At 40.3% G+C, this 26,026-nt stretch overlaps 1 protein-coding gene across 1 annotated transcript; it reads right to left on the bottom strand.

Moving 5' to 3' along the window:
• Positions 1-9,765: 9,765 nt before the first annotated feature.
• Smim36 (small integral membrane protein 36) lies at positions 9,766-10,047 on the bottom strand. The gene has a single exon (XM_069993293.1). The coding sequence runs from the start codon at positions 10,045-10,047 to the stop codon at positions 9,766-9,768; it is 282 nt and encodes a 93-aa protein (XP_069849394.1).
• Positions 10,048-26,026: the final 15,979 nt, after the last annotated feature.

Raw genomic sequence — 26,026 nt, 5'->3', positions numbered from 1 at the left:
TTGCTTTAATTTTTTTTTAATTTTTATTTCCCAGATCAAGATTGAAATCAAGGATCTCATCTCCACATATTCAAAGCAAAGCCTGTGGTTTGATGAGGGAGAATGGAGGTAGAATTACCCACCCCACCCCCTCCTTTACACAAGGGCAAAATCAGAAGTGATTTATGGGAAGATGTTATGTCAAAGTCAGCCTGCAATTGATAAGAATATGCATACATGTTTGTATAACCTTATACAAATGTATACTTATACTTAAGCATGCATGATGATCTGTCCTAGAATTTTATCACTGATAGAAATGCATGTTCAAAGGCATTAGAATGTGTTTTAGAGTCCTACTTGCCCCAAATGTACAAAATTGGAGAAATGTTGTTATCTATCAAACAATGTGTGTAAAGTGGTTAGTAATTGTTTTTTCTTCCTGCTACTTGGTATGCTTCATAAGGACAGAGATTTATTTCTGTTGTGTGCTGCTTTCTCCCTGAATTTGACTGAATAGGTTCAAATAAATACATAGGAATTTCTGTCAGATTGTTCAGTGGTCTGTGGGCCTGTGAGATTCCTTCTACATGAACTGTCTCTCCACCACCTCTGTGCTTTCACAAGTGAACAAAATCAGAATAGGTAGAACTGAGAATAACAGGGATGGAAGCACCTTCACTTTGTGCAAACAGATAAATCATACACAAACTTAGATAATTTAGTGCAGTAGCAAATAATCCACAATAAACCTCACAACTGGTGGTGACTCATCAGTGGGCTATGACTTCATGGTTTTAATCGCCTTTGTAACTGTGGTTTATCATTCTTTGTAATCTAATCAGGTTGGATTCTTTCATGAGACACGTTTATACAAATCATTGCATAAACAGACCTTTATAAAATCAAGACATGGAAAATGAGAACCTGGGGGCAGAGTTCAAAAGCAGAAAGGATTCAGGCTACACACAGGCTACACACTTGAATGATGATACTTGTCACATTCAGTCTGGCCATCTAAGAAATCAACTGTTTCCTTCTCTGTATCTTTCTGGTTTTCCTTCTGAGCATAGTTGTAATAACTATAGTATATAAGCTTTCCTTCCAACTGCTATCACAGTATTGCTTTTTCAACTCTGTGGATGGCAAATAGCTTTTTACTGATAAGACTGTCTTGGTCAATTCCGATCAGTGCTCCAGATTCCAGATTCCATGACCACGTTTTCACTGTGCTACTCTTGGGCAATTACCAATTACGAGTTGCCTTGGAGCAATGGTGAACTACCTTGGGCCAAAGGTGAACTACCTTGGAGTAACGTATTTTTCTTCTCTCTTGGGCCCTATTGCTTCCAAACTAAGCCTCCATCTTTTAAGTGTCTCCCCAGCTATCGATCATAAACTTGTCAACTTTTAGAGATTATAGTTTTGGTCACCAGTTGGGGGTGTGCTAGACAGAGAGCCAGAGGATCCCAATGGATAGCTGGAGTTTAATTATATAACAGATGCTTACAGAGAAGCCTTGAGCAAAAAGAAATAAGTAAGTAAGTAAGTAATATGTGTCTGCAGACAACTTCCTGCTACCTTGGGTGGTAGCTTGTGAAACTTTGTGAAATAAATAAGAACTTTCTTAAATGGTGTCACAAAACCCTTATCTGGAACTGACAGCCCAAGAAGGTTAAAGTCTAAAGGAACAGCTACAACACACTTAGGTGATAAACAGTAGTCTGTATCTTATTTCCATGTCTCAGTCAGTTCAGTGGTAGACTGCTTGCCAACCCTGCTTTATAGTTTAACCCCTTCAACAGCAAACACACACACACACACACACACACACACACACACACACAACTAGCATTCTTCTTATCAAGTTGTAAGAAGCTTTCCTTAACATTTTAGAGGAATATTGGACTCCACCTACTCCTATTTCTCAGAAAGTTTTGTTCTCATCCAGATCATGTCATTTAGTACTCCTCAAAAGTAGAAGCAGAAGCCAGGCACTAGTGGCTCATGCCTGTCATCCTAGCTACTCAGGAGGCTGAGATCTGAGGATCAAGGTTCAAAGCCAGCTTAGGCAGGAAAGTTTTGAGACTCTTATTTCCAATAAACCACCTGAAAACTGGAAGTGGTGCTGTGGCTCAAGTGGTAGAGTACTTGCCTTGAACTGAAGGACTGAGGGACAGTACTCAGGTCCAGAGTTCAAGCCCAACGACTGACCAAAAAAAAAAAAAAGAAAGAAAGAAAGAAAAAGAGGCAGGGAATGATGAGTTAGAAAAGGTAGCCATTCTGTATCCTTCCTTATCCATCCTGCAACTCTGCATAGATTCTAGGCTGCTGTGGCATCTGAGTACAAAGTCTAAAGTGAGTCAGGCCCCTGGATTCTACTAGTCCTGCCAGTGGAAGGGGTCAGGCCTGTCAGTGGGAAACTCCCCTGTCTTTCCAAGAAAGATAATGATTTCTGTTTGAAATTTTTAGGTTGATTAAATGAGTTACTGAAGTGAGGAGGTTGGGTCTAAGTAACTTCTCCTAGCCATCTGGTGCCTTGCTGGGTGGAGGGGGCTTTCCACCCAGAGCAGAAAAACCTAGAGGTGAGAGATCACTGAATTGCAGAAGCCATGCTGTTTAACCTCAGGAGAGCTTTGCACAGAGAATGCTCTGATTCTGTCCTGATTAAATGGTTTGATTTACTCACCTCTGAGTCGTCTCTAAGTCTATCCCTATATGGAAAGGTTGAGGTGTATCCGCTCCCCGACCCTTCCCATATGGAAACTTTAAGCTGGTACCCAGGCTACTTCCCAAATAAGGACTGCTTCTGTGAAGGCTTGGGTGCCCCACTCAAACATGTGGTTTTTGTCTTCTTTTTTAATTGTTATTTTATTGTAAAGATGCTGTACAGAGAGGTTACAGTTACATGAGTAAGGTAATGAGTACATTTCGTGTCCAGCATGGTTACCCCCTCCTTTGTTTTCCTCCTACTATCCCTCCCCTCCCAACCTCCCCAACTCCTCCCCCCAAGTTGTAAAGTTCATTTCCAACATAGTGTCTTGTGAGTATCACTGTTGCAATGGGTCATCCTGTGTCCTTGTTTCAGCATTTTGTTATTCCCCTTCCCCTCCCCAAATTAGATAACTATATGCAGGGTACCAAGTTAAATACAGTGACAACAGGGGATATACCATAGGGGGAAGAGCATACAGAAGAAACAAAAAAAAATCACATAGTACATTAAAAACAACAAAGAAAAAGCTTCTTTGTTCTCAAGACTAGCATTGTACCACTGGAGCCACAGTGCCACTTGCTGGGTTTTGTCTTTAAACGCTTTGTTCAAGCCCTGTCCTGGGCTGCAGGTCTTTGAGATTGGAGTCTACCTGCAAGGCCAGCTTTCCAATAGAGTCCCAATTTGACCTCCCAAAATGTGGCTTCTCTGTTTCTCACCAACTGAGATACCTTACAACAGAACCTAACACTCCCCCCCCCGCCATGGTGAGTTTTCTCTGGGGTTAGTCCTGAGATTGTTGCTCCAAGAAAGTAGTTTTGCCCTTGGGACTCATAGTATCTTTGCTTTGTGATTCGTACCATATCCCGAGACACACCTAGCTTAGCTTTGTGTCATTTCTAATGGAATCATATAAATAAATGACCCTGAAGGGTATCAATATGCGAAGCCCCCTCACACATATGCTCTTGTTCTGGTGTATTTGAACTTTGTGTTTGTCTGTCTTACTTGCTTCGATTGCACTCTACCACTTGAACCACACCACTGACCCACTATCACATATCTTAAACAATTCCTTCAGACACTGAATTAGCTTGTTGTTGGGTCATCCTAACGAAGTACCACAAATGTCATGGATTCAATAAGAGAATTCGTGGATCATACTCCTTGAAGCCAGACATCCAAGATGAAGGTGAGAAAACAATGACTTACACTGAAAGCGCTCACCTTTCCCCCCATAGCTATAATGTAGACTGTCTTTGCTGCTAGCCCTGTTGAATCATCTCTCCTCCCTTTCCCCCTGAACAAACACAACCAGCAGTCTCCAAAGAGAGCCTGAGGCCAGGGCCACATCTGATGCTGAGTCTCCTGAGGAAGACAGATACTGTTGAAACCTTGAAGTCAAAATAAGATTGAGTTCCCACCCTGCCTCCCCTCACCCCACTCCCACCTGCCCCTGCCCCTGCCCTTCCGACTTCACTCTTTCTGCTGAATATTTAAAGAGACCCTAGTTGTAAGGCGGGGGCTCCATGCCAGCCTGGCTAAAGGGGACTTGGCTGCCCTTCTCAGGCTTTCCTACCAAATGAAGCCCTGTCGTCTATGGAGAGTTTGCCCTTTCTGCTTTTTTATAGAAGGGTTCATGAGATTACTCCCTCTGAAAGTGCTAGAAAATGTTCTGTTCCAGGCCTGAAAATGTTCTGTTCTTCGTCTGTGGTGGTATAACTCCAGTCTTCACGTAGCAGTCTGCTAATATACGTGTCTATGTCAAAGTCTCCTCATCTCCCCTTTTGAAACTTTGCGACAGAGTCTCACAATGTAGCCCAGCTTGGCCTTGAATTTACAATCCTCCTTTCTCAGCCCTCCCTCCACCCAATGCTGTGATTACAGATGTGTCTCATCATGCTCATCTACAAGTTTCTCTCTTGTAAGCAATTGATCATCCCGGCAAAGGGCCCACCTCACTTTACCTGGACCTGATCTTAATTGTATCAGTCTGTTCTGAGGATCACATTCTGAAATACTGTGTTTAAGGACTTTGGCATATAAATTAGGGAATAGGACAAAATTCGGTCAAGAACAGGAACTGTCTTTCCAAATTTCTACTGCATGTGGCGCCTTGCTAACCTCCTGCCTCTCCCCGCCCCCCACAACACTCTCCAAAAGGAACCTGAACTGGCCTGAGTCTTCAAGCGAATAATGAGCTTCTGAATTATTTTCACCCTAATCTGTTGGTGTCATAACAGTGGCTGTTTCATCCAGTTGGAATCTTGGTATATGCTGGATACTTTACGTATACCATTCTAAACCTCATTTCATTTCATCAGCATTGCCTCTGTGTTTTAGTTGAAGGAAAGTGTGTAGGAAGATAAAGTCATGGGTAACAGCAGGCAGAGACAAGCAGTACTTAAACTAGGCTATCTGTGAATGGTCAGTCTTAGTCTCCCATTTACCTGTGTCTTCTAGAATATCAGGGCAGAATGCTCTGGCCAAATCACAGTAAGTCATTTTTTTTCCTGATTGAAATTAGGTCATATCATTTGGAGGAGAAAATCTGACAGTCCATCATCTTATTATGCTGTCACGTGTTGAACAGCTTCCTAGCTAATACAATTCTAGCATAGGAAAGATCAGTAAAGTTAAAAAAAATAAGGGTGACTACCATCTCTTAAAAGCCATGGAACGATTGAGGTGGTGGGCTGCACCTCTAGAATTAAGTCAAAGCCTGCTTCTCACCTTTCCATCTCTGAGCATCCAAGTCCTTGCCTTTAAACTAGTTTGGGGGACTGGAGGCATCGTTTAACTGTTAGAACATTTGCCTAGCAAACAGGAGGTCCTGGGTTCATACTCCAGTACCACCAATAAAACAACACATCCCCTCACCATTTGTTATTATTTCTTTATCATAAGAAAGTATGAGGATTAGTTTATGTCATGAACAAAACATCTACAACATGAAGCAAGAGTCTGACAAATCTTTTCCCAACCACCTTACCCCTTTTTCTTGCCTTGGAAATATTTTTTTGTGTGTCTTTCCCATAGGGATGGCTCAAATTAGGCCAAAAGATTGCATTTGCTTTAATGCAAATGGTACATGAAGGGATAGGAATTAAAAGAAGGTGAGTCCTAATTCCACAAGGAAAGAAAACTAAGGAAATGTTGGAAGGTCACAGGAACTTCTTATTTCTAGTTAGCAATCCATTCCCCCAGGTTTTAATGGCTAATTTATAAAGCATTAGAACCCCCAAGCTGTGCATCTAATAATTCTGTTAGGAAATAATGCTTTAATTAAAAGTGAGACATAAGTTGGGAAAGTTTAGAATACAAGCAGGTAAGGAGATAGTGCCATAGAAAAAACAACGGAAGGTGTGTGGGGAGGAAAGGAAAAGAATGGCAGGAATTTAGTCTGAACTTGGAAGTCAAGTATTTCTGAGAACCACAGTTCTTCCTAGGCTTATTTCCTTACTAGTTGTTGTGGCTTGGATGTGGCTCCCAAGAATTCATGGGTTAGAAGCTTAATCCCTAAATTTATATGTAATGTTAATTGTACATGGGGACATTGGATGGTAATGAGGATTAGATAAGTTTATGAGCATGGGGTAATTATTATGGACTAGTGGATTTAGAAGAAGAAGAAAAAAGGAGGCAGTGGAAGAGGAGGAGGAGGAAGAGGAAAAGGAGAGGAGGCATCAAGATCTTGCTGTCTTGGGCTGAGAAGGTGGCTCAGTGGTAGAGCGCTAGCCTTGAGCTGAAGAGCTGAGGGACAGCACCCAGGCCCAGAGTTCAGGCCCCACGACCAGACCCCCCCCCAAAAAAAGATCTTTCTGTCTTAACTTTCTGCCTTTTATGAGCTAGCAAGAAGACTCTCATCAGCTACTAACACCATACTCTTGGATTTCCCAGCCTTCAGATCCCTGAGTTAAGTGAACCTCTATTTTTTTTTTCTCCAGAGCTAAGGACTGAACTCAGGCCTTGCACTTGCCAGGCAAGTGCTCTTCCACTGACCTAACTCCCCAACACTAAGCCTCTATTCTTTAAAGTCACCCAGATTGTGGTCTTTAGTTACAGTAAGAGTTTAGTGGACTGAAGTGTATGCTGTCTGGGAAAGATTATTTCAACTGCTGAGAAGCGGGTTCAGACTTAGACAATGTGAATTTAAACTGGTCATCAAATGAGTCAAAGATTGGGACCAGTTCAACAGGGTTAGTTTCAATGTTCACATTAGGCTGTGTTTGCTTTCTTTCTTTCCTTTTCTTTCTTCTGTATTTATTTCTGCTTTTTGGTGTTTTCTTTTTAAATATGTTGTTGTGGTTATTAATACTATCACGCTTACTAGTTGGACTTGTATTTTCTTTCTCTTATAATCCATTTTTATTTCTGTTAATTTTGCCTCTTTGTTTAGGTGCTTTGATACATAAGGAAAGAGTAATAAGGGCTGGGAATGTGGCTTAGTGGTAGAGTGCTTGCCTAGCATGCATGAAGCCCTGGGTTTGATTCCTCAGGACCACATAAACAGAACAAGCCGGAAGTGGTGCTGTGACTCAAGTGGTAGAGTGTTAGCCTTGAGCAAAAGAAGCTCAGGAATAGTGCCTAGGCCTTGAGTCCAAGCCCCAGGACTGGCAAAAAAAAAAAAAAAAGTAAAAAAATTAATAACGTGAACTAAGGAGTCCTAATCTTATAAGGAAACAATACTAAGGCAGTATTTGAAGAACTATAAATGGCTTAAATATGGAGTTGAAGTATTATTGAAAGTATTTTCATAAAAAAAATTGAGTGAGCATGGTGTTAGTAGCTCATGACTAATCCTAGCTATTCAAGAGGCCCAGATCTAGAGTATCAAAATTCAAAGACAGCCCAGGCATAACAATCACTGAGATTCTATTTCCACCTCAAGTATGTAAAAGGTCCTGAGTTCAAAATCCTAATCTGGCCACAGAAAATGGAATGAATAGTTATTTCATATTGTTAACTTTAACATTACATAAGTTGAAAATTTATGATGATTCATTACTGCGATCCACTGATATTTTCTTGCTACTGATATATCTTGTTTCTGCAGACAAGTATATTTCCCAAGACAGGGGAAATAGGAGCATGAAACTGAAGCTAAAAAACAAACTAACAAAAATGGGGGTGAGGGGGCAGTGGGGAGAAATGTTCCTAGAAGCTGGAAAGCTGGATGTGAATTTGTCACACGTATCAACTGCTATTTGACTATAAAAAGTATATCATACTGAAGGGTTTTTCAATATAATTATCAATTTACGAGAAACATTTTCTGGTAACATATGAACAAAATTTAAAAAAAGAAATGTTAAAATCCGAAAACTAAGCAGCTGGTATTGTGTCCCTGTATGTTGCAACTACTTAACTCTTCAAAGACCAAACAGTGGTCATTGTTGAAGCTGTTGACGCTCCTTCTCTTCATCTAAAGCTTTCTCATTTTCTCTTCATAGTTTTAGACACCATCAGGCTTTCATAATTAATGGTCTCTACAATTATTTTTTTCTTATTCTTCCTACACAAATGCAATTTCTACAGCTCCCAGCTTCCAATACATTTTTTTAAGTGGGTGGTACTGACCTTTGAACTTAGGACTTTGTACTTGCTAAATAAGTGCTCTACTGCTGAACCACACTTCAGCCTTTTGTTTGGATTGTTTTTATGGGGGAGGTCTGTTGTGGGGCTTACTCTGGGCCTGGGCACTGTCCTTCAGCTCTTCAGCTCAAGGCTAGCGCTCTACCACTTGAGCCACAGTGCCATTTCTGTTCTTCTGGTGGTTAATTGGAGATAAGAGTTTCCTGCCTGGGCTGGCTTTGAACCATGATCCTCAGACCTTAGCTTCCTGAGAACCATGATCCTCAGACCTTAGCTTCCTGAGTCACCAGCATCTGGCTTGTTCGGATTCTTTTTAAGATAAGGTCTCACTTCCTGTCCAGTCCTACACACAGATACAATCCCCCTGATTTTGGTTTTTTCATTTTGAACTACACTTGGGATGACAAGTATTTGCCACTCTGCCCAGCTTCTCACATTGAAGGAAGAAGTCTTGCAGACTTTTTGGGCCAGGTTGACCTGAAACCACAGTCCTCCTGTGTATGTAGGATAACAAGCACGTTACCACTGATCCTCAGCTATTACTTGAGAAGGAGTCTCAAAAGGATGACTGGGCCAGCCTAGAATCACAATGTTCCCAATCTCAGTCTCCTAAGTAGCTAGGATTACAGGTATGAGCCATCAATGTTCAACTCCCAACGTACTTTCATGTTCCTGGAAAAATAGCTAGTTATCTTTCTAGACAAATTGTCTCATCCTGAGCCTAAGCTGAATCTGGACATTCAATTTTTCCCAAATGTTTCTGGGGCACTTTCTACATAGGAGGGGGGTGCCGATGCATCCGTGGAACCAGGCACCCTGCGCAGACTTCCGGCAGAGCATCTGTGAGTCTCTCTTCTCACAGAGCTGATAAGAGGAAGAAGCAGGTTGGAACTCAGGCTCCAAACTTTGAAGCTTGTGACTGTATGCTGTACAACAATGGTCTTCCCTACGCAAACTCATGGTGAGGAATAGAATGTGAAGCGTTAGAATACACGCAAGGAATAATAATACCAAGTTTGGATGTGTCCAATAAGATTGTCTTGAAAGGAAACCATTTAGAGAGTATGGATTCCAGTTTGTTGCATTCTTTAACACACACACACACACACACACACACACACACACACACACACACACACACACACACACACACACACACACACACACACACCACTCCCCCTCTGTTCTTTTAAGTTTTACTCAAAAGCCAACCTTTCCTATGAAGAATGTGTCAGCATCCAATCCCACTATGCAATGACATTTTCCATTTGGAAGCTGTGATTGAAATCACATGGGGCATCTTACCTTAAACAGGTACTTTGTCCCCCAAGACGACGACTAGAGAGCAGAAGGCAAGACAAAACTCCAGCTTCCTTAGCCACGCAGGACTTGTGTGTGGAGAGAACTGGAGCCACAATAGGGAACAGTTTGTTCTTGGTGAAAATCCAATGGTCTCTTCTCAAGTCCTTCATCCAGCCTCACACCACCGTGCTTTTCTTCTCTAGCACGGAAGGATTCTTAAAGGGAAGGCCAGGCACCCTTGGCCAATGGGAGCCAGAAGCACGTTGCTGCATTACCACCAAATGGATGGAAGGCTGGGCGTCCACGGTGGTATCCGGAGCATCCTCCTTACTGGGGTCCTTGCCCCGGCAGTCATACAGCACGCAGGAGATGAGGAACACCAGGAGCAAGATGACGTAGCTGGCCACCAGGATGATCAGGTTCAAGGTGACAGGGTCAATCTCCAAGTAGAACTCCATCACCTCTCCGGCAATGCTGAAGTGGGTCTAAAGAAAGGCATTTGGGGTCACTTCGGGCATGACAGGGAGCAAACGGTAGCTCATCACCAATAGCTATGTTGACTCTGGAAATAAAAATACAATAATCCCCACTGCTCCAGGAAACCTCGGGGATTAGAATGGCTCAGTTTAATAACTTAAGCTCTGGCTGTTAATCCACAGCTACCGAAACACTGAAGTTGTCTCTCATCAGTTTAGCCACACAGTGAGGGTAAAAGAGAGAAAGGGAGAGTGAGAAAGATGGGGGAGAAGGAATGGAGAAAACAAGAGGAGGAGAAAAAGGAGGTGGAGAAGAAGAAGAGAAGGGAAGATACAGAGAAAGAGAGAGAGAGAATCTGAGATTGCATGACTGTATTAGTGAATCCTGGTGGATAATGACCACATGGGCAAAAGTGCTATAATAAGCATACTAAGACAACACTTCAAACCCTGGATTGTTCCAGACAAATTATGAAGTATTGTTGCTCTTTGTATAAGGGAAGTAATGCCAAGTGTAAAAAATATAAAAGGATTTGGGATGTCTGCTCGTGAGCTTTGGGAGTGAATGAATTTTTTTAGCACAAAGAATAACCAGTGTCATAGTTTCACCCTGTATTCATTACTTCTTCACTTATCAATTCGTATATAATGTCTAGCACCTCCAATGTTTTAAACTCTGTGACAAGTAATGCAAATGCAGCAAAGATAAGGCAGAGGAACATTAGTCTAATAGAGCTGACAGACATTAAACACATTCTTCCATGAAGTGGCCACATTTGACTTATTACCTAAAGGGCAAATAGAATTTCTTCAGGTGAGACAGATAAGGAAGACCATCTTCTCTTTCCCCTTCTCCTTCTTTTGTAGTACTGGTGTGGGGGGGGGGGAGGGGTTGCAGGTGTCAAACCTAAGTCTGATGCATACTAGGTAAGTTCTTTCCCATTGAGTAACCTCTCCAGCCTGGGGAAATGCTTCTAGCCACAAAGAATAGCATATATGGAAGATCTGAACAGAAAGAAGCCTGGGGGAAAAAATGGGGAACCAAGGTTGTATTTACATTTTAAAGAATTACAATGCTGTGTGGATGTAGGAAGAAGTGAAAATTGAATGAAAGATCGAGTGCAGATTTGGATATATATATATATATATATATATATATACTATATATATATATACTATATATATATAAATACTATATATATATATATAGTATTTATGTCTTTTTTGTGTCTCACTTGTGATCCTGTAACAATAGTCTTGTATAGAACTAGCTTGGTGTGTGTGTGTGTGTGTGTGTGTGTGTGTGTGCGCACGCGTGTGTGTGACTTACATAGGTATATAAGGTCCCCCGAATGCTCAGAAACACACGATACTTTGCTTCATACTCTTCTGTTCAAATATTGAAATGCTTTAATGATTTTTTAACTTTGCAATGGGCTTCAAATATTTATGTATCTGATCTTAGCCAGAAGTACTTTTCACCACACAGGGCATCAGTAGACATTTTCCAGTAGCCAATGAGATTCTTTTGATGACCAAAGGCCTAGTGAAAAGCCAACACTCCCAGATACCAGTGGTTTTCCTAATATTGATAAGTACTTAGGGCCTAACAGCTTCCTGCCAACCTCCTTTTAATCACCTTCTATGGGAACCAGGTCTTCAGAGTTACATAGAAAAGAATTCTTATTTACCTGGAAATGCTTTCCCAAATAAAATACTCCATGATTCTGTAATCCTGGACTAACCTATAGGAAGAAAATAGAAAGTTCTACCAGGCCATAGATTAAGGGCAGCCTCAACTGTAATCTATGGACTTCTTATGAACACAGATATCCTGATCAATTCCAGATCCATGGAATTGGGCTCTTTGGGGATTGAGTCTGGGAGTCTATAACCAGGATAGAGAATGATGGATATGGTGGTAGAAAAAAAGATTTAAAAGAAATGGACCAGCAGGTATTATGTATGTGCCAAGAGATACCCAGCAGGCATTAAACACAGAATCCAACAATAGCCAGTGTTCTAAGCCCAATAGATTCAGAGAATTAAGTTTGTCAAGAGGAAGTCCTTTTGGGGGTAACAATTTACATATTGATGTTATAAATAGAATATTAGTCTGTTAAGCTCCTGTGATAAATAAAATTGTTTCAAGGTTAGGGGATACTTGCTTTGGGGGAAAACAAACAAACAAATGTAACTTTTCTTCCTTCCTTGAGACAGTTCTATAGGAAAATGTTACTAATAACCAGGAAGTTGCTTAGTGAGTAAGGAATCTTAGGAAGTACAGTTGAGTGCTGTAGGTGCAGATGAGATTGACATCTGTCAGTTCCAGTCAGTGCACCAGAATGACTCACGGCTTTAAAAGGCCAGCCCTATGCAAAAAAAAAAAAAAAAAAAATAGATGACCACTTCCCTTTTCCCACTCTGAAAAATCTTTGCTCCTTGACTTCTATAATGAACTCCATCTGTACAGCCCACACGCCTCCATGTGCAGCCAGTACCTAGGGTTCTTTGGTACCTCCACATAGGTGGCCCAAGGATTTGTTAACATTGACTCTGATAGGAGAACTGCACACAGTGTGGTCTACGTGAAATGCAGGCAACTATTCTGTTCGATGGAGTGTAGTTGTCACACCAGTTGTAGGCTTCTCTGTGCATTAGTGATTAATCTTTCATCATGATGGTGGATCTGGCCTGACCTTGATCTTCCATCATCCCAGTTCTGCCGACCTTCTCGAGCATCTCACCAGAACAAAGGTCAAGTTTGCTGTTTGTTTCATTATCTTATTACTATTTCTGCAGAGTTTATGTATCTATTAGGGCTCAAAGTTTATTTTAATCCCAACCTCCCAGAGGTTTTGTTTCTTCGCAATGTTTTGGACTACTTGTTTTACTCAACAGTAAAACATGGCTGTATTATTATTATTATTATTATTATTATTATTATTATTATTATTATTATTATTATTATTATTGCAGAACAGCTTCACTGTTTTGAATGAACTTTCCTCTTGCACCATCTAGTGGCCAAAGTAGTTGCTACTAAATAAGGAAAAAAAGCTTGTTGGCCATAAGCAACTGAGACTATGGGGATTAACCTCTGGTATTACATATAGAGTGTCTTGTATTCTCAAGTATCTCAAAGTATATCATGAAGTTTTATAAATGCCAGAGGAAAAATCATCACAAATGTACAGGAAAAGAATCGTTGGAAGTTTCATTCTTTCATCGTTAATTGCCTTAGGTTCAGGAACACATAGATACCAGTGAGAGAAACAAGGTTTTAAAGCAATGTTACTTTTATGCAGTATTGGGACACAAGCTCAGGGCCTCCTGTTCTTACTCAGTTCTTTGGCTTTATGACTGGTGTTCTGAGCCACATTTCCAGTCTATTTTTTTAAACTTTTATTTGTTTTGTTGCTGTTATTAGTTAATTGGAGGTGGAGCTTTGTAGACTTTTCTGCCTGAGCTGGCTTGGAACTGCAGTCTTTTGATCTCAGCCTCATCAGTAGCCAGAATTACATGTGCAAGACATTGGCAACTGGCTAAGACAAGTTTGGGTTTTTTTTTTTAAGATAATTTTTGCCAAGTGGCTTTTCCCTCCACTGAGCTATTAACGAGATAGATTAGATAATAATAGAGGGATCAACTAGCATGTGAAGATAGCAATAATAACAACAACAACAAAACCCCAAATGATCACTACTTACATTTTGAAAACATTGTCAAAATGTGTGCTTAGGACATAACTGCACTTCCAACTCACTGCCCCTCTCCTCTTCCCAGGTGTAACCTAGTGAGTGACTTACCTGGAAACTTCTGAAGATATACTGCCACATTTTATTGGAGAATAATTGCAAAGCTCTTCCCCCCCACCCCATCTCTACTGGGTTGAGCAGGGCCCCTTCCTGATTCACACACATCTAGTATCTCAAAATGTGCACCTCCCCTTTTTTTTTTTTTTTTTTTAGAAAAAGGATGGTATTATGTTGAGATGTGGTCATACAAAGAAGGGTGAAGGGGAATCCAATGACTGTTGTTCTTGTGGGCAGATCATGTGAGGACAGACTCACATGCCACACAGAGACAGAAGCAGAGATGGGAATTTGTGCATAGAGTCCAAGAAGTACCAAACAGTTGCCAGCAGCCACCAGGCCGGAGAGAGACAGTGGCAGAGGTTCCCCCAGAGCCTCCAGAGAGAGCCAAGCCTGCCACCATCTTGTTTTCAGACTTTTAGTCTCCTGCAGTGAGGAAAAAAAATAATTCATTTTTGACATCACTCTTTCAGTGATATCTTATGACAGCCATCCTAGAGAATTAAATAAACACTGGTTTAGTGCATAGGTAAAACCAGATATGGCCTAGGGCAAAGTGTGAGCTAGGCAAACATTTATAGATACTTTCTCTTGGCACCTGTCCCTGATGGTTCTGCACTTGGTTCCATGCTACTGCTTCCACCTTCTCCTCCTTCTTCTCCTTCCTCCTCCTTCTTCTCCTCCTCCTGCTCTTCCTCCTCCTCCTCCTCCTCCTCCTCCTCCTCCTCCTCCTCCTCCTCCTCCTCCTCCTCCTCCTCCTCCTCCTTTTCCTCCTCTTCTCCTCCTCCTCCTCCTCCTCCTTCTTCCTCCTCCTTCTTCGCCTCCTTCTTCTTCTTTCTCCTTCTCCTTCTTCTTCTTCTTTCGTCAAGTGTGGCTCCAGAACAAAATCCATGAGATAAAAGAAAATTTCTGTGTGTAAGATTTACTTCTGTAAAAGAAATAAAGACTTTCTGCTTAAAAATAGCATCTGTCTGGCAGCCCGGATGAAGCCTTTTATATCATCCCAGCGAAGTTCCTCAGAAGATACAGAGAGATATAAAAACCTACAAAAATAATGAAAGAGCACTGCAGGGGATATATTTTTAAAGATGTTAAGGCATTGACTTTTCCAGAAAACCATTTGAACCCAGTTGTCTTCTCTATTATCTAGGGTTTCTATGGGTAGTGGCTCTCTTAAGAGTGACCCAGCCTGGAAGAGCCAAATTCATCATTCTTGGTCTCCTTTGTAGATTCTGTGCATTTACACCTTAGTCCATAGATTTAGAACCAGGCCCGGTGTGGATAGCAAGGACCATTTTTCAGAATTTGAAAATATTGGCTTTGTATAGCAAGAGACAATAAGCATAACTTTATGCCCAAACCACAGGACAGGAAGGTGAAATATATGATTAGATTTCCTACACTTAAGGGAGTAGAAATTTCACAGGAGATCGCAAAAGCTTAGATTTCTGTGTGTTCCTAAGAAAGCCCTTCTCTACCTCTACCCCCAATATTATAGATTGAGAGACAGATGGTTGAACCACCTGAATGAATTTCTGATGCAGAAGGCTTTGGTGATCCTTGAGGGAGACTGTTGAGTTTATGGAGAATTCTCATACCTTAGATAACATTTTGTAGCATCATGCCAGAATAACAAAGAACAACAGTAGAGAAAGGCACTAATAGAACATACAAGGGCTACCTTACAGTATATTGAGTTTGGAAGGAGCTGGGTACCTGTGGCTCATGCTTACAATTCTAGCTAATCAGGATGCTCAGATTTGAGGATCATAGTTAGAAGCCAGCCAGGTCAGGAAAGTCCCTGTGAGACATTTATCTCCAATTAATCACTCAAAACCCAGAAGTGGCACTGTGGCTCCAAGTAGTTGAGTGCTAGCCTTGAGCAAGAGCTCAGGGATAGCATTCAGGCTATGAGTTCAAGCCCCATGACTGCCAAAAAACAAAAAGATGGAAAGAATATATCAAGATGGTATGAGTATTTCAAAATGGTAAGCAAAGAGTTTCTGAGACAATCTTCTCCATTGTGTGCGATCTCTTTACACTTTCTTATAAGGATGCATATGATTTCAGTGTTAGCCACCCAGATAATCTAGTACAGTCTTCTCTTCTTGAGAACCTTAATTTAATCACATCTGCAGAAAATTCTATACAGAGTAACATTCACAGGTTTCAGGAAATAGGATGAGGATGGCTTCTGGGAGAAGCATTTTATCTGCTTACTCTACAAGATATGGGAGGAAAAAAAATCATTTTCCATTTTGCATGGCTGGTATGGAAGCAATGTCCTTAGAATGGTCAGTTTTCCATAAAGGCAACACGGATTACAATCCTTGTGACAATAACTTTCTCTTAACCAAAATTAGTCTGGATTTAAAAATCTCAATGCATGAACCAAAATCAGAGAAGAAAGGAGGAGTAGAGCTAGAGTTACACACTGTATCTTAAGTAAGAAAAACACAGATGACACCAGTTCCTTTCAGCTTCAACAATTAGAGAGAAGATAATTTTGCATCTTGCATTCGAAAACTATTGAGAAGAACCCTTATAAAAGAAAATAATTGCACCAGAAGGGCTACACAGTTTTAGGGATAGCAATTTTTTTTTTAATACTTCCTTGGTCTGTGTTTCTTTCTTCTGTTCGCTTTTTGTTTTCTGGGTAAAACTGTTTCACATCTATAATGACATTCTGCATTTCCTTATCTGAATCTTATAGCATCTGCAGGCATTCTGCATTCCCTTTTGCTTTAGACTTTTTATAACCTGTGATTTGGGTATAGATTGTTAAAGATGGCTACTTCATCTAATCTCCTAAGGGGAGTTTATGTAATGACAGTGATTATTTGGATAGGTAGATTGGGCTTAGGAGGAAATGTGTGAATTTAAGATGTATACTTGGCTCCAAGATACAGAGATGCAACTGAAACTTGGACAGTACTAATTTCCAGGATGCCAAGAGTAACCCAGAGGAAGGCATGAGTACCATATGGAACTTCAGAGCCTCCTGGTGGCTCTACATTCAAAATAGATTAAAAATGCAAACCTTTCTTGCAGTCTGCACTGTGTCATATTTGTGCTGAGCCACTATTGGCTTGTGACTTGCTTTCACCACTGTCCCTTAGCCAGACTATTCTAGGCCCAGTAACCCAAGGGAGATTTTAAAACATAAGTAAGACTGTCTTCTTCCTTTGCACGAGCCTTTCAAATGACTTCTCATTTCACACTGGTATAAGCCGATGTTTTTACAACTAACTATAGCTCTTCTCTCACTTGCAATCTCTTTCTCTCTTAGATCTTTTTAAGCCATTCCTACCCAGGATCTCAGTACCTGCTGCTGTGTCTGCCTGAAATGTTCCTTCTCCAATTATCTGCATAGCTTGTTTGTTCCCTGGCTTCCTTTGGACCACCCACCGCTCAAATATGACATCATGAGCAAGGCTTTCTGTGGTCCCTGATAAAATATCAACTCTCCCTTGTGGTACTCTCCTTCTCAATTATTCTCTATAGCCCTGGTCTCCCTCTGGAGAGATTAGTTAGATTGTTGTCATGTACTTTTTGGTATAAGAGATTTCTTTACTAGGAAGTAAGCTTTGTGACACTGTTCTAAAAGAAATGTACTCATTGCCTGATTTATGTAACTGTAACACCTCTGTACATCACCTTTACAATACTAATTTAAAAAAGAGAGATCATAGGTAATTATTCAAAGTACAACAACATAAGAGAAAAGTTAAAAAGAAGGAAGTGAGCTTTATGGCATGGGGAGTTGGTTTATTTGATGTCACGTTCCTGTACATTGCTGACAGCATGGCGTGTTGTAAGCATCAATAAACAGTTTGAAGCCTGTTTGATAGATACATGGACCATTCACAAAAATACATCTTTCCTTTTTTTTATAACATCTCAGATTGTTCATGATGTGATGTAGCATTAAAAATGTTTTCTTGAGAGATGATTGGAGAGAATATTATAATGAGGAATAAAGGCTGAGACTAATGTCATCGATTGAAGTATATTTTACAAAATTCATATTAGGACTTCATCCTAATCACTGGAACCTCAGGATGTGGCTGCGTTGGAGGCCAAACCCTTTAAAGAGACAATTAAGTTACAGTCAGGACCTAAGTTGGGACTGAATCCAATTTGGCGGGTGTCCTTATGAGAAGAGGAAATTGGGACACAGAGGAAGGATCAAGGATGTGCATGCAAGTAAAATGGCCATATGAAGACACAAGGAAAAAAAGGGTTATCAGCAAGCCAAAGAGGGAGGCCTTAGAGGAAATCAAAGTGTCAGGCAGCTTCAACTTGGATTTCCAGCCTCAAGAACATTAGAAAATGAGGTTCTGCTGTTTCCTTCATGGAATCCTGACACGGTAGCAGTCTTAGAAGACTAAAGCATCTTGCTTCATTTTGAGTTGAACTTTCAAAGGTCCTGGGACTATTTCTATAAAGTCAGGCAAGAAACATACGCTCATGAAGATTTTCAGGCTCCATTGGTTGGTTCCATGGTCTTGATTATACCTCTTGCTAATTACAATTGTGTGAAGTCAAGGTTGCTTTCAATCTCAACATCCTAAGGCATCATCTAAGCAGCAGGTCACTTTGTATTGTTATCATAAGAGTAACTAACTATGAATGAGGGCTAGCTAGGTGCTGGGTTATCACCTGTTTACATGCCTTGGGCAATCCAATAATCCTGTATGAAAGATAATCATTGTTTTTTTCAGATAAGAAAACTGAGGCATGGAGAGGATGAAAAAGTTGCTATGGTCCTATGTTGTGACATGGCAGACATGGCTGATGTGGGAAAGAAGGCAGTGGCCATGTAGTCTGTGCTTTTGGTGCATACATTCTTACCCTGTCCACAGAAGGCTTTTTTAGCACATGTAGATGTGATAGTCACAAGAGCAACTTTTTAACTTAAGCTTCTATGAGAACCAGGTTATATTTCCAGCTTTATTTTTTTTTATCACTTACCTTCTTCTAGAAAACGGTATCAGTTCTTGCTTTTTCAATATCTCCCTGAATCTCCTTTCAAGTTCCTTGACTTATTATTTCCATTAGTTTCTTTAAAATGCCTTCTGTGCTCATCTTTACCTGCCACCCATATCAGGCATCTACTATTCTTGTCTAAACCCTCTGTTTCCCATAAAGTTTTACATGAACTCTTTATTCTGAAAATCTCACTTGCTTGAATAACTGATTTATGAATCATAGTTTGCTTTTGTCTTAAAGTTCTTTAGATGACTTAATATTTGAGTTTTTAGTGTGTGGGAAGAGGGGCAAGTGTTAGGGATTAAATTCAGGGATTTGAGCATGTTATATACTCTACCACTGAGCTCTGTCCCCAGCTCAAGAATCTTCTGAACACCTAAATTTTCATCAATTCTATGGGGCATCATGATAGATTTAATTCAGTGGGAATGGGATAAAATGCCTACTGTGTATGAAATACTGTATATAATGAATGTACAAAAGATTCATTCATTGTTTTGATTTTGAGAAAGGAGCAGTCAAGATCAAAGAAGTAAATAATTAATGTAGTCAGTCATTCTAATTAATAGCCATGGCTACTATTTAGAAATTGTTATGGTGCACCAACATGAAGGACTTGGATAGGATGAGTTACCAGAAGGAATAACACAAACCTGTAAAGTTCTGGTAGCATGAGAAGATGGTGTATTGAAGACACATACCACATTTCTGTGTCTCCAGTAACTAGAAATGAAACATCCAATAGGGACTACAAGGGAAGATGAACAAGTTAGTAACTCGGGAGAAGATACTAATAAAAGACTAGTAAAAAAAAAATTAAAACTTCCAAATTTTAGATGTATCAAAAAGCTCCCCAAGAAACCAAAACCTAAAACCAAAGAGAAAACTGCTTGGGAAGAGCCCATAACTACCTCATAGAAATGAGACTGGATTTGTTCCCTGTCATTCATTCCAGACTACTCTTGCTTCATTTTACTTTGCTTTGATTTTGTTTGATTTGTTTTCTGTTTTGTTTCTGGCAAGAGCCACTTATGTGTGCCATCATCAAACAACACAGCTGCATGGAAGGCCAAGCAGAGGCTCCAAGTCCTGCCCCAGTGATGAGACAGAAGCTGACTTATGACTGCAATCATCCTGCCCAGAACAAAGAATAGAAGTGCACAAGCCAGATGGCGTTCTCTCTAGGTCAGCTACATCCCTGAGATCACTACCCAAGCATATACACATAAATACAACCGCCTTTGACATTCTCTCAGCAAGGCCAGAGGCCTTAGACCTTTGGTCCAGAGGTACTTAATGACTGCTTCCGTGGCCCAGAACAAAGGTCAGGCCCAGGAGCAAGCAAACTGGCCACAACACTAAACCCACAACCCAACCCAATTGCTGTATAATATATACAAGTGAAAAGATACTCACCCTTCACTTTGCAAATGAAACATTTACCTGGAGGCTTAGGTAGAAAAGGGGAAAGCTCCTTGCACACAAGCTGGAGCTTCCATTGTGCAGGACAAGGTGCAAGATTTGAGAGTGGAAACACTTGCTCCCTAGCCCACTAACTGCACTCAGATCCCTCTACCCACCCACAAATGAGACTTCCCATGTCTGGAAGCACCATCTTTCTAGCTGAACCCTAACAAAACAACCCAACTCTCGGGAAGTATTGCTATTTCACATGACTTGTCCCAGCTCACTTGGAGGACTACTACTGAAATGGTAGGTCTACAGCCTTAACTGACCATAGATCATCATGCCGAGGCTGGATGCAGGGAGGAGATAGATGAGTAAATGTATTAATGGGACTGCAGTCAGAAAGCTGAGGACCAGAGACCTGAAGAGAGGACCCATCATACTAAGAGAACTGTGCAGACACATATTCTCCTCCTTAATAAGGAAGAAATATGGATTCCCCCACCCCCACAACATTTCTCTTTAAAAAATTTGCTCACTGGCACATTGTCCTACATTTTTTTTATTTAAAAAAATTTTTTTTTTTGGTTGGTTGTGGGGCTTGAACTCTGGGCCTGGGTGCTGTCCCTGTGCTCTTCAGCTCTTCAGCTCAAGTTGAGCGCTCTACTGCTTGAGTCACAGTGCCACTTCCAGTTTTTCTAATGGTTTATTGGAGATAAGAGTCTCACGGACTTTCCTTGCCCAGACTGGCTTTGAACCGTGATCCTCAGATCTCAGCCTCCTGAGTAGCTAGGATTACAGGCCTGAGCCACCATGGCCCGGCTTTAAATTTTTATATCCCTTTGCAATCCCTAACAACAGCATCCTTCTCCAGAATAAACTATGTTCACACACATGATTATTTTGCTTACCTTCATCCCATGCACTTCACCTCCCTTTCCCCACTTTTATTTGTTCCCTTACCACCTCCCCACATTTTCACTAATTTTTACTTTCTATACAAATAAACTTAAAAAAACCCTCCCTACTGTATCATATAAGAAGGCTAGTCCCTTTAATATGTAATATGATCGATGGTCTAAGTGAAGTACATTTGATTTTGAATTAGTGAATTTGTTATTGCAGAATTACATCTCCAGGCAAGTCTGTCAGAACATAGAGAATGATTAAATGAAAGGCTTTAGGTAATTAAAGCTTTCAACCAATGATTTGACTTCATATGAGTAACTCTTAATACAGAAACACAAGAAATATGAAAAAAATAAAAGACAAGAAAGTACCTCAGAAAGCCAGTAACCATATAGTAAAAGATTTGGAGAATAGTGAAGTAAATGAAATTTTAAGTATTTAACTAAAACGTGATAAAAAATCACCAACAAAATGACCTGTAATTACCTTAGTAAATGCACAGAGAACAGATGAATTAAAACTGCAATAAACTGTCAAAGGAATTCAAATAAAATCCAAACAAACAGCTAAGTGAAATAAGGAAGGCAATGCAAGAAATGGCACGGGAATTCAATAAAGATAAAAATCCTACACCCAGAAAACCTCAAGCAGAATTCTGGGAATGAAAAGCTCTATAAGTAAATAAGAATTCAGTTCAAATCCTCTCCAGTATATGATCAAATGGGAGACAGAATATCAACGCTTAAATACAAGATAAAAAAAAAAATCATATGAAGTGAGGGGTGCCAGTGGCTCACACCTGTAATCCTAGCTACTCAGGAGGCTGAGATCTGAGGATCGTGGTTCAAAACCAGTCTGGGCAGGAAAGTCCATGAGACTCTTATCACCAATAAACCACTCGAAAACCAGAAGTGGCGCTGTGGCTCAAGCGGTAGAGCGCTCGCCTTGAGCTGAAGAGCGCAGGGACAGTGCCCAAGCCCGAGTTCAAACCCCTCTACCAACAACAACAACAACAAAAATCATATGAAGATAAAGGAAAAATAATGAAAAAGTACACATGGAATATGCAAGGGGTCTGGAACTCTACCAAAAGGCCACACCTACAAATGATTGACATAGAAGAAAAAGAAGTGTAAGCTAAAAGGCATAGGATCTATGTTAAAAAATAATAGCAGCAGAAAACTTCCCAATTCTTAAGAGATGCCCACCTAAGTATACCCATTTTAGGATTTCAAATAGAAAAGACCAGAATAAAATTTCCCTACATCATGTCATAATTAAAACAAGCGTAGCCAAGAAGGAAAGAATATTGAAGTATTGAATATTGAAATATATTTTTCTTGTTTGTTTCATTTCATTTTTATTTTTCATAATAGAAATTTTTTAAAACAAGGATGGAATAAGGTATTGCAAGCTCTGAAAAAAAACTATTAACTTACATTTCCTAGCAAAGCTGTCATTTATAAGTGAAATAAAAATCTTTTCATGCTAAACAAATACTAAAGAAGTTTATTTAAACCGTGTTGCAGCAGATATTCAAAGTAATTCTACACTCACAAAAGGAAACTAAATGCAACTGTAAATGTAGGGACAAAAGAAAGCACAGCAGAAGAATAATAGGTTAGCAACTAAGAAGCACTGAAGAATCAAATACTACTGGATCAAAAAACAAGAGGCAATTATTTATTGCCTCCAGGAAATGCACCTCATTGACAAAGACAAACAAGCTTAAGGTGAGAGAATGTAAAAAGATTTTCCAATTAAGAACAGCCTCTAAAACAAGCAAGAATAGCCAAACATATCTGACTATACAGACTTCAAACAAAAGTTGGTTAGAAGAGATAAAGAACATCACTTCCTACCAACAAAAGAAATAATCTGTTGAGAGTACTTAAGCAACCTGGTAAGAAATAGTAAAGATCAAGACAGAAATCACTGAAATGGAGACTAAAAGAATAATACAAAGAATCAATGAAACAAAAACTTCACACTTTGAAAGAGAAACAAGATTGACAAATTTTTAGCTAAAATAATTATAAAATTCATTTGGAACCACAACAGAACCTGAATAGTCAAAGCAATCCTAAACAAAAAGAGTGTTGAAAGTATTATAATCCCTGACTTCAAATTATACTACAGAGCCAAAACAAAACAACATGATATGGACACAAAAACAAACACACAGTTCAGTGAAAAAGAATAGAAGATGGACAAATAAGCTTATGTGTCTCATCCATCTGATTTTTGACAAAAGCACAAAAATCCTATATTGTAGATAAGGACAGTGTTAGGAAAATTGGATATCCACATGTACAAGACTGAAACCAGGGGCTGGGAAGGTGGCTCAGTGATAGAGTGCTTGCTTTGCATGCATGAGGCCCTGGGTTCGATTCCTCAACACCACATAAGCAAAAAGAAAAAAGCCAGAAGTGGTGCTGTGGCTCAAGTGGTAGAGCACTAGCCTTGAGCTGAAGAGCTCAGGGACAGTGCCCAGGCCCGCAGTTCAAGCCTCACATCCAACAACAACAAATAGAACTCCAACCTAGGCACTGGTGGCTTATGCCAGTAATTCTAGCTACACAGGATGCTGAGGTCTGAGGATCACAGTTTGAAGCCAGCTTGGGCAGGAAAGACTTTTTCTTTCTTTCTTTCTTTCTTTCTTTCTTTCTTTCTTTCTTTCTTTCTTTCTTTCTTTCTTTCTTTCTTTCTTTCTTCCTTCCTTCCTTCCTTCCTTCCTTCCTTCCTTCCTTCCTTCCTTCCTTTCTTTCTTGTCGGTCACGGGGCCTGGGCAGTGCCCCTCAGCTCTTCAGCTCAAAGCTAGTGCTCTACCACTTGAGCTACAGTGCCACTTCCAGCTTTTTCTGCTTATGTGGTGCTGAGGAATTGAACCCAGGACCTCATGCATATAAGACAAGCACTCTACCACTGGGCCACCTTCCCAGCCCTGTGAGACTCTTATTTCCAATTAACCACCAGAAAAACAGAGGTGGCTCTGTGGCTCAAACTGGTAGAGCACTAGCCTTGAACAAAAGAGCTCAGAGACAGTACTTAGGCCCTGAGTTCAAGCCCCGCACCTGACAAAAATTAATTAATAAATAGAACCCCCAACTGCTCATAAACATAAAAACAAGAGTTGAAAAATAAGATTAAATGAAATTAAATGGTACTAAATGAAATTAAAGGAAACAATGGGACAAGAATAAAAAAAACACAATCTAAATTGGGCACTGGTGGTGGCTCATTCACATAATTCTAGCTAATCAGGAGGCTGAGATTTTAGGATTTCGGTTCCTATTCAGCCAAGGCAGACAAATCTGTAAGACTCTTATGTCAAGGTAGCAAGGTCATAAGAAAAAAAAAGATTTAATCTTCTCAGGAAATTATTTGTTGCTCATTCTAAATTGTATCTAAATGATATTGGCACAATATGCTTGGGTTTTTTTTAAATGTCCAAGCTATTAATTTCTAAAAGGTGCATAGAATAAAAAGATGAAAAATCGCAACAGGCTTCTCAGAATAGGTTTAGTCTGCAAGCCTTCCAGTAGATATTTCTAGGCATTCTAGCCACTACATCTTGCTCTGTGGAGTCAGTAAAACAGTGCTGCTTTCTCTCTCCCTCCCCCTTCTTCCCTTCTTCTCTCCCTCCTTCTCCCTCCCTCCCTCCCTCTCTCTCTCTCTTTGTGTCTCTCTCTCTGTCTCTCTTCATCTTCTGTGTTTGATTGTTGTTTTTACTTAACAATTTAACTCATTGAGCCACAGATGCTGGTCCCAAGTTTTGAATGGGCCTTGTTCCTTTTCAGGCAACTGCAGTCTTCATCCCAGCCCATAGAGGGCATCAGAAGACCATGACCCCCATGGAAGCCCAAGGTTTATGGTCCAGTTTTCCTTCCCATTAGGTGCAGGAAATGGAGAATGACTTTTGGATGCTAATGGATGTTTCCCCTCTTCCCATTCTTTATATCATTAGTGACATTCTTTGGACAACAACTGAAACAATAAACTATCATTTTTTTCCCCTCACATGACCCTTCACATAGCTAGCTTCTGTCTCCAGTCTCTACACTCAGTGTCCTCTATTTCTAGGAACTGATTTTCGCTGTAATTATGTACTTGCTTAATGTCCTGTCCGCTGTCATAGATAGCTGTTCCTCAGTCACCTATGTCATTTTAATGCAAGTTGGAAAAACAAAATCTTTCAGGAAGATGTCTCTGAATAATGATATTCCAATGATCTATTGTTTGGCTGATTTGTAGTTTAGAGTATGGTGGAGTGCAACCCAGGATTGCATTGTGACTCTGCGGGATATATTTGTGTTATTGCCACCATCAAAAAGGTTTTAACAGTGAAATGTGAGAAGAAGGGAAAGGAAACATCATTGAGACCAATTATCTCTGCTAGCTGTGGAAAATTCTGAGACTAAAGTGGCCATAGCCAGAAACAATGTTTTTCCTAGTTCGGATTCTTTGGAATATCCAAAGTCATTAACCTCTGTGAACATGATCTGAACACCAAACACTTCATATTGAGCCAAGATTCAATGAGCCATCGTTTTAGAAGTCAGGCAACGTTGGGGGGGGGGGCGGTGGGAAGGAATGAGATTATTTAGTGCAATCTACGAATTGTTTAAACAGAGGCTCCCAAAGGTCAGAGATCGTTAGGCCCATGAGCTCTTGTCCCTCTAGATCTGAGACTTTCCTGCCCCATTTTTATTGCTGTCTGAAGTTACATTTTGCTATCCTAGAATGTGCCAAGTATTGTATTTTCGTAGGTGTTTATGAGGGCAAAGCTATAGGCAATTCTACTTATCGGTATATATGTGACATATATGCATACATAT

The sequence above is a fragment of the Dipodomys merriami genome, unplaced genomic scaffold, assembly GCF_024711535.1.
Source record: "Dipodomys merriami isolate MVZ:Mamm:240054 unplaced genomic scaffold, mDipMer1.0.p SCAF_42, whole genome shotgun sequence".
In the NCBI taxonomy this organism is placed as follows: Eukaryota; Metazoa; Chordata; class Mammalia; order Rodentia; family Heteromyidae; genus Dipodomys; species Dipodomys merriami.
This window is presented reverse-complemented; position numbering and strand designations above follow the sequence as displayed.

Coding starts and splice junctions, on each gene's coding strand:
- Smim36 (XM_069993293.1), bottom strand. CDS start 10,047: ATGGAGTTCTACTTGGAGATTGACCCTGTCACCTTGAACCTGATCATC.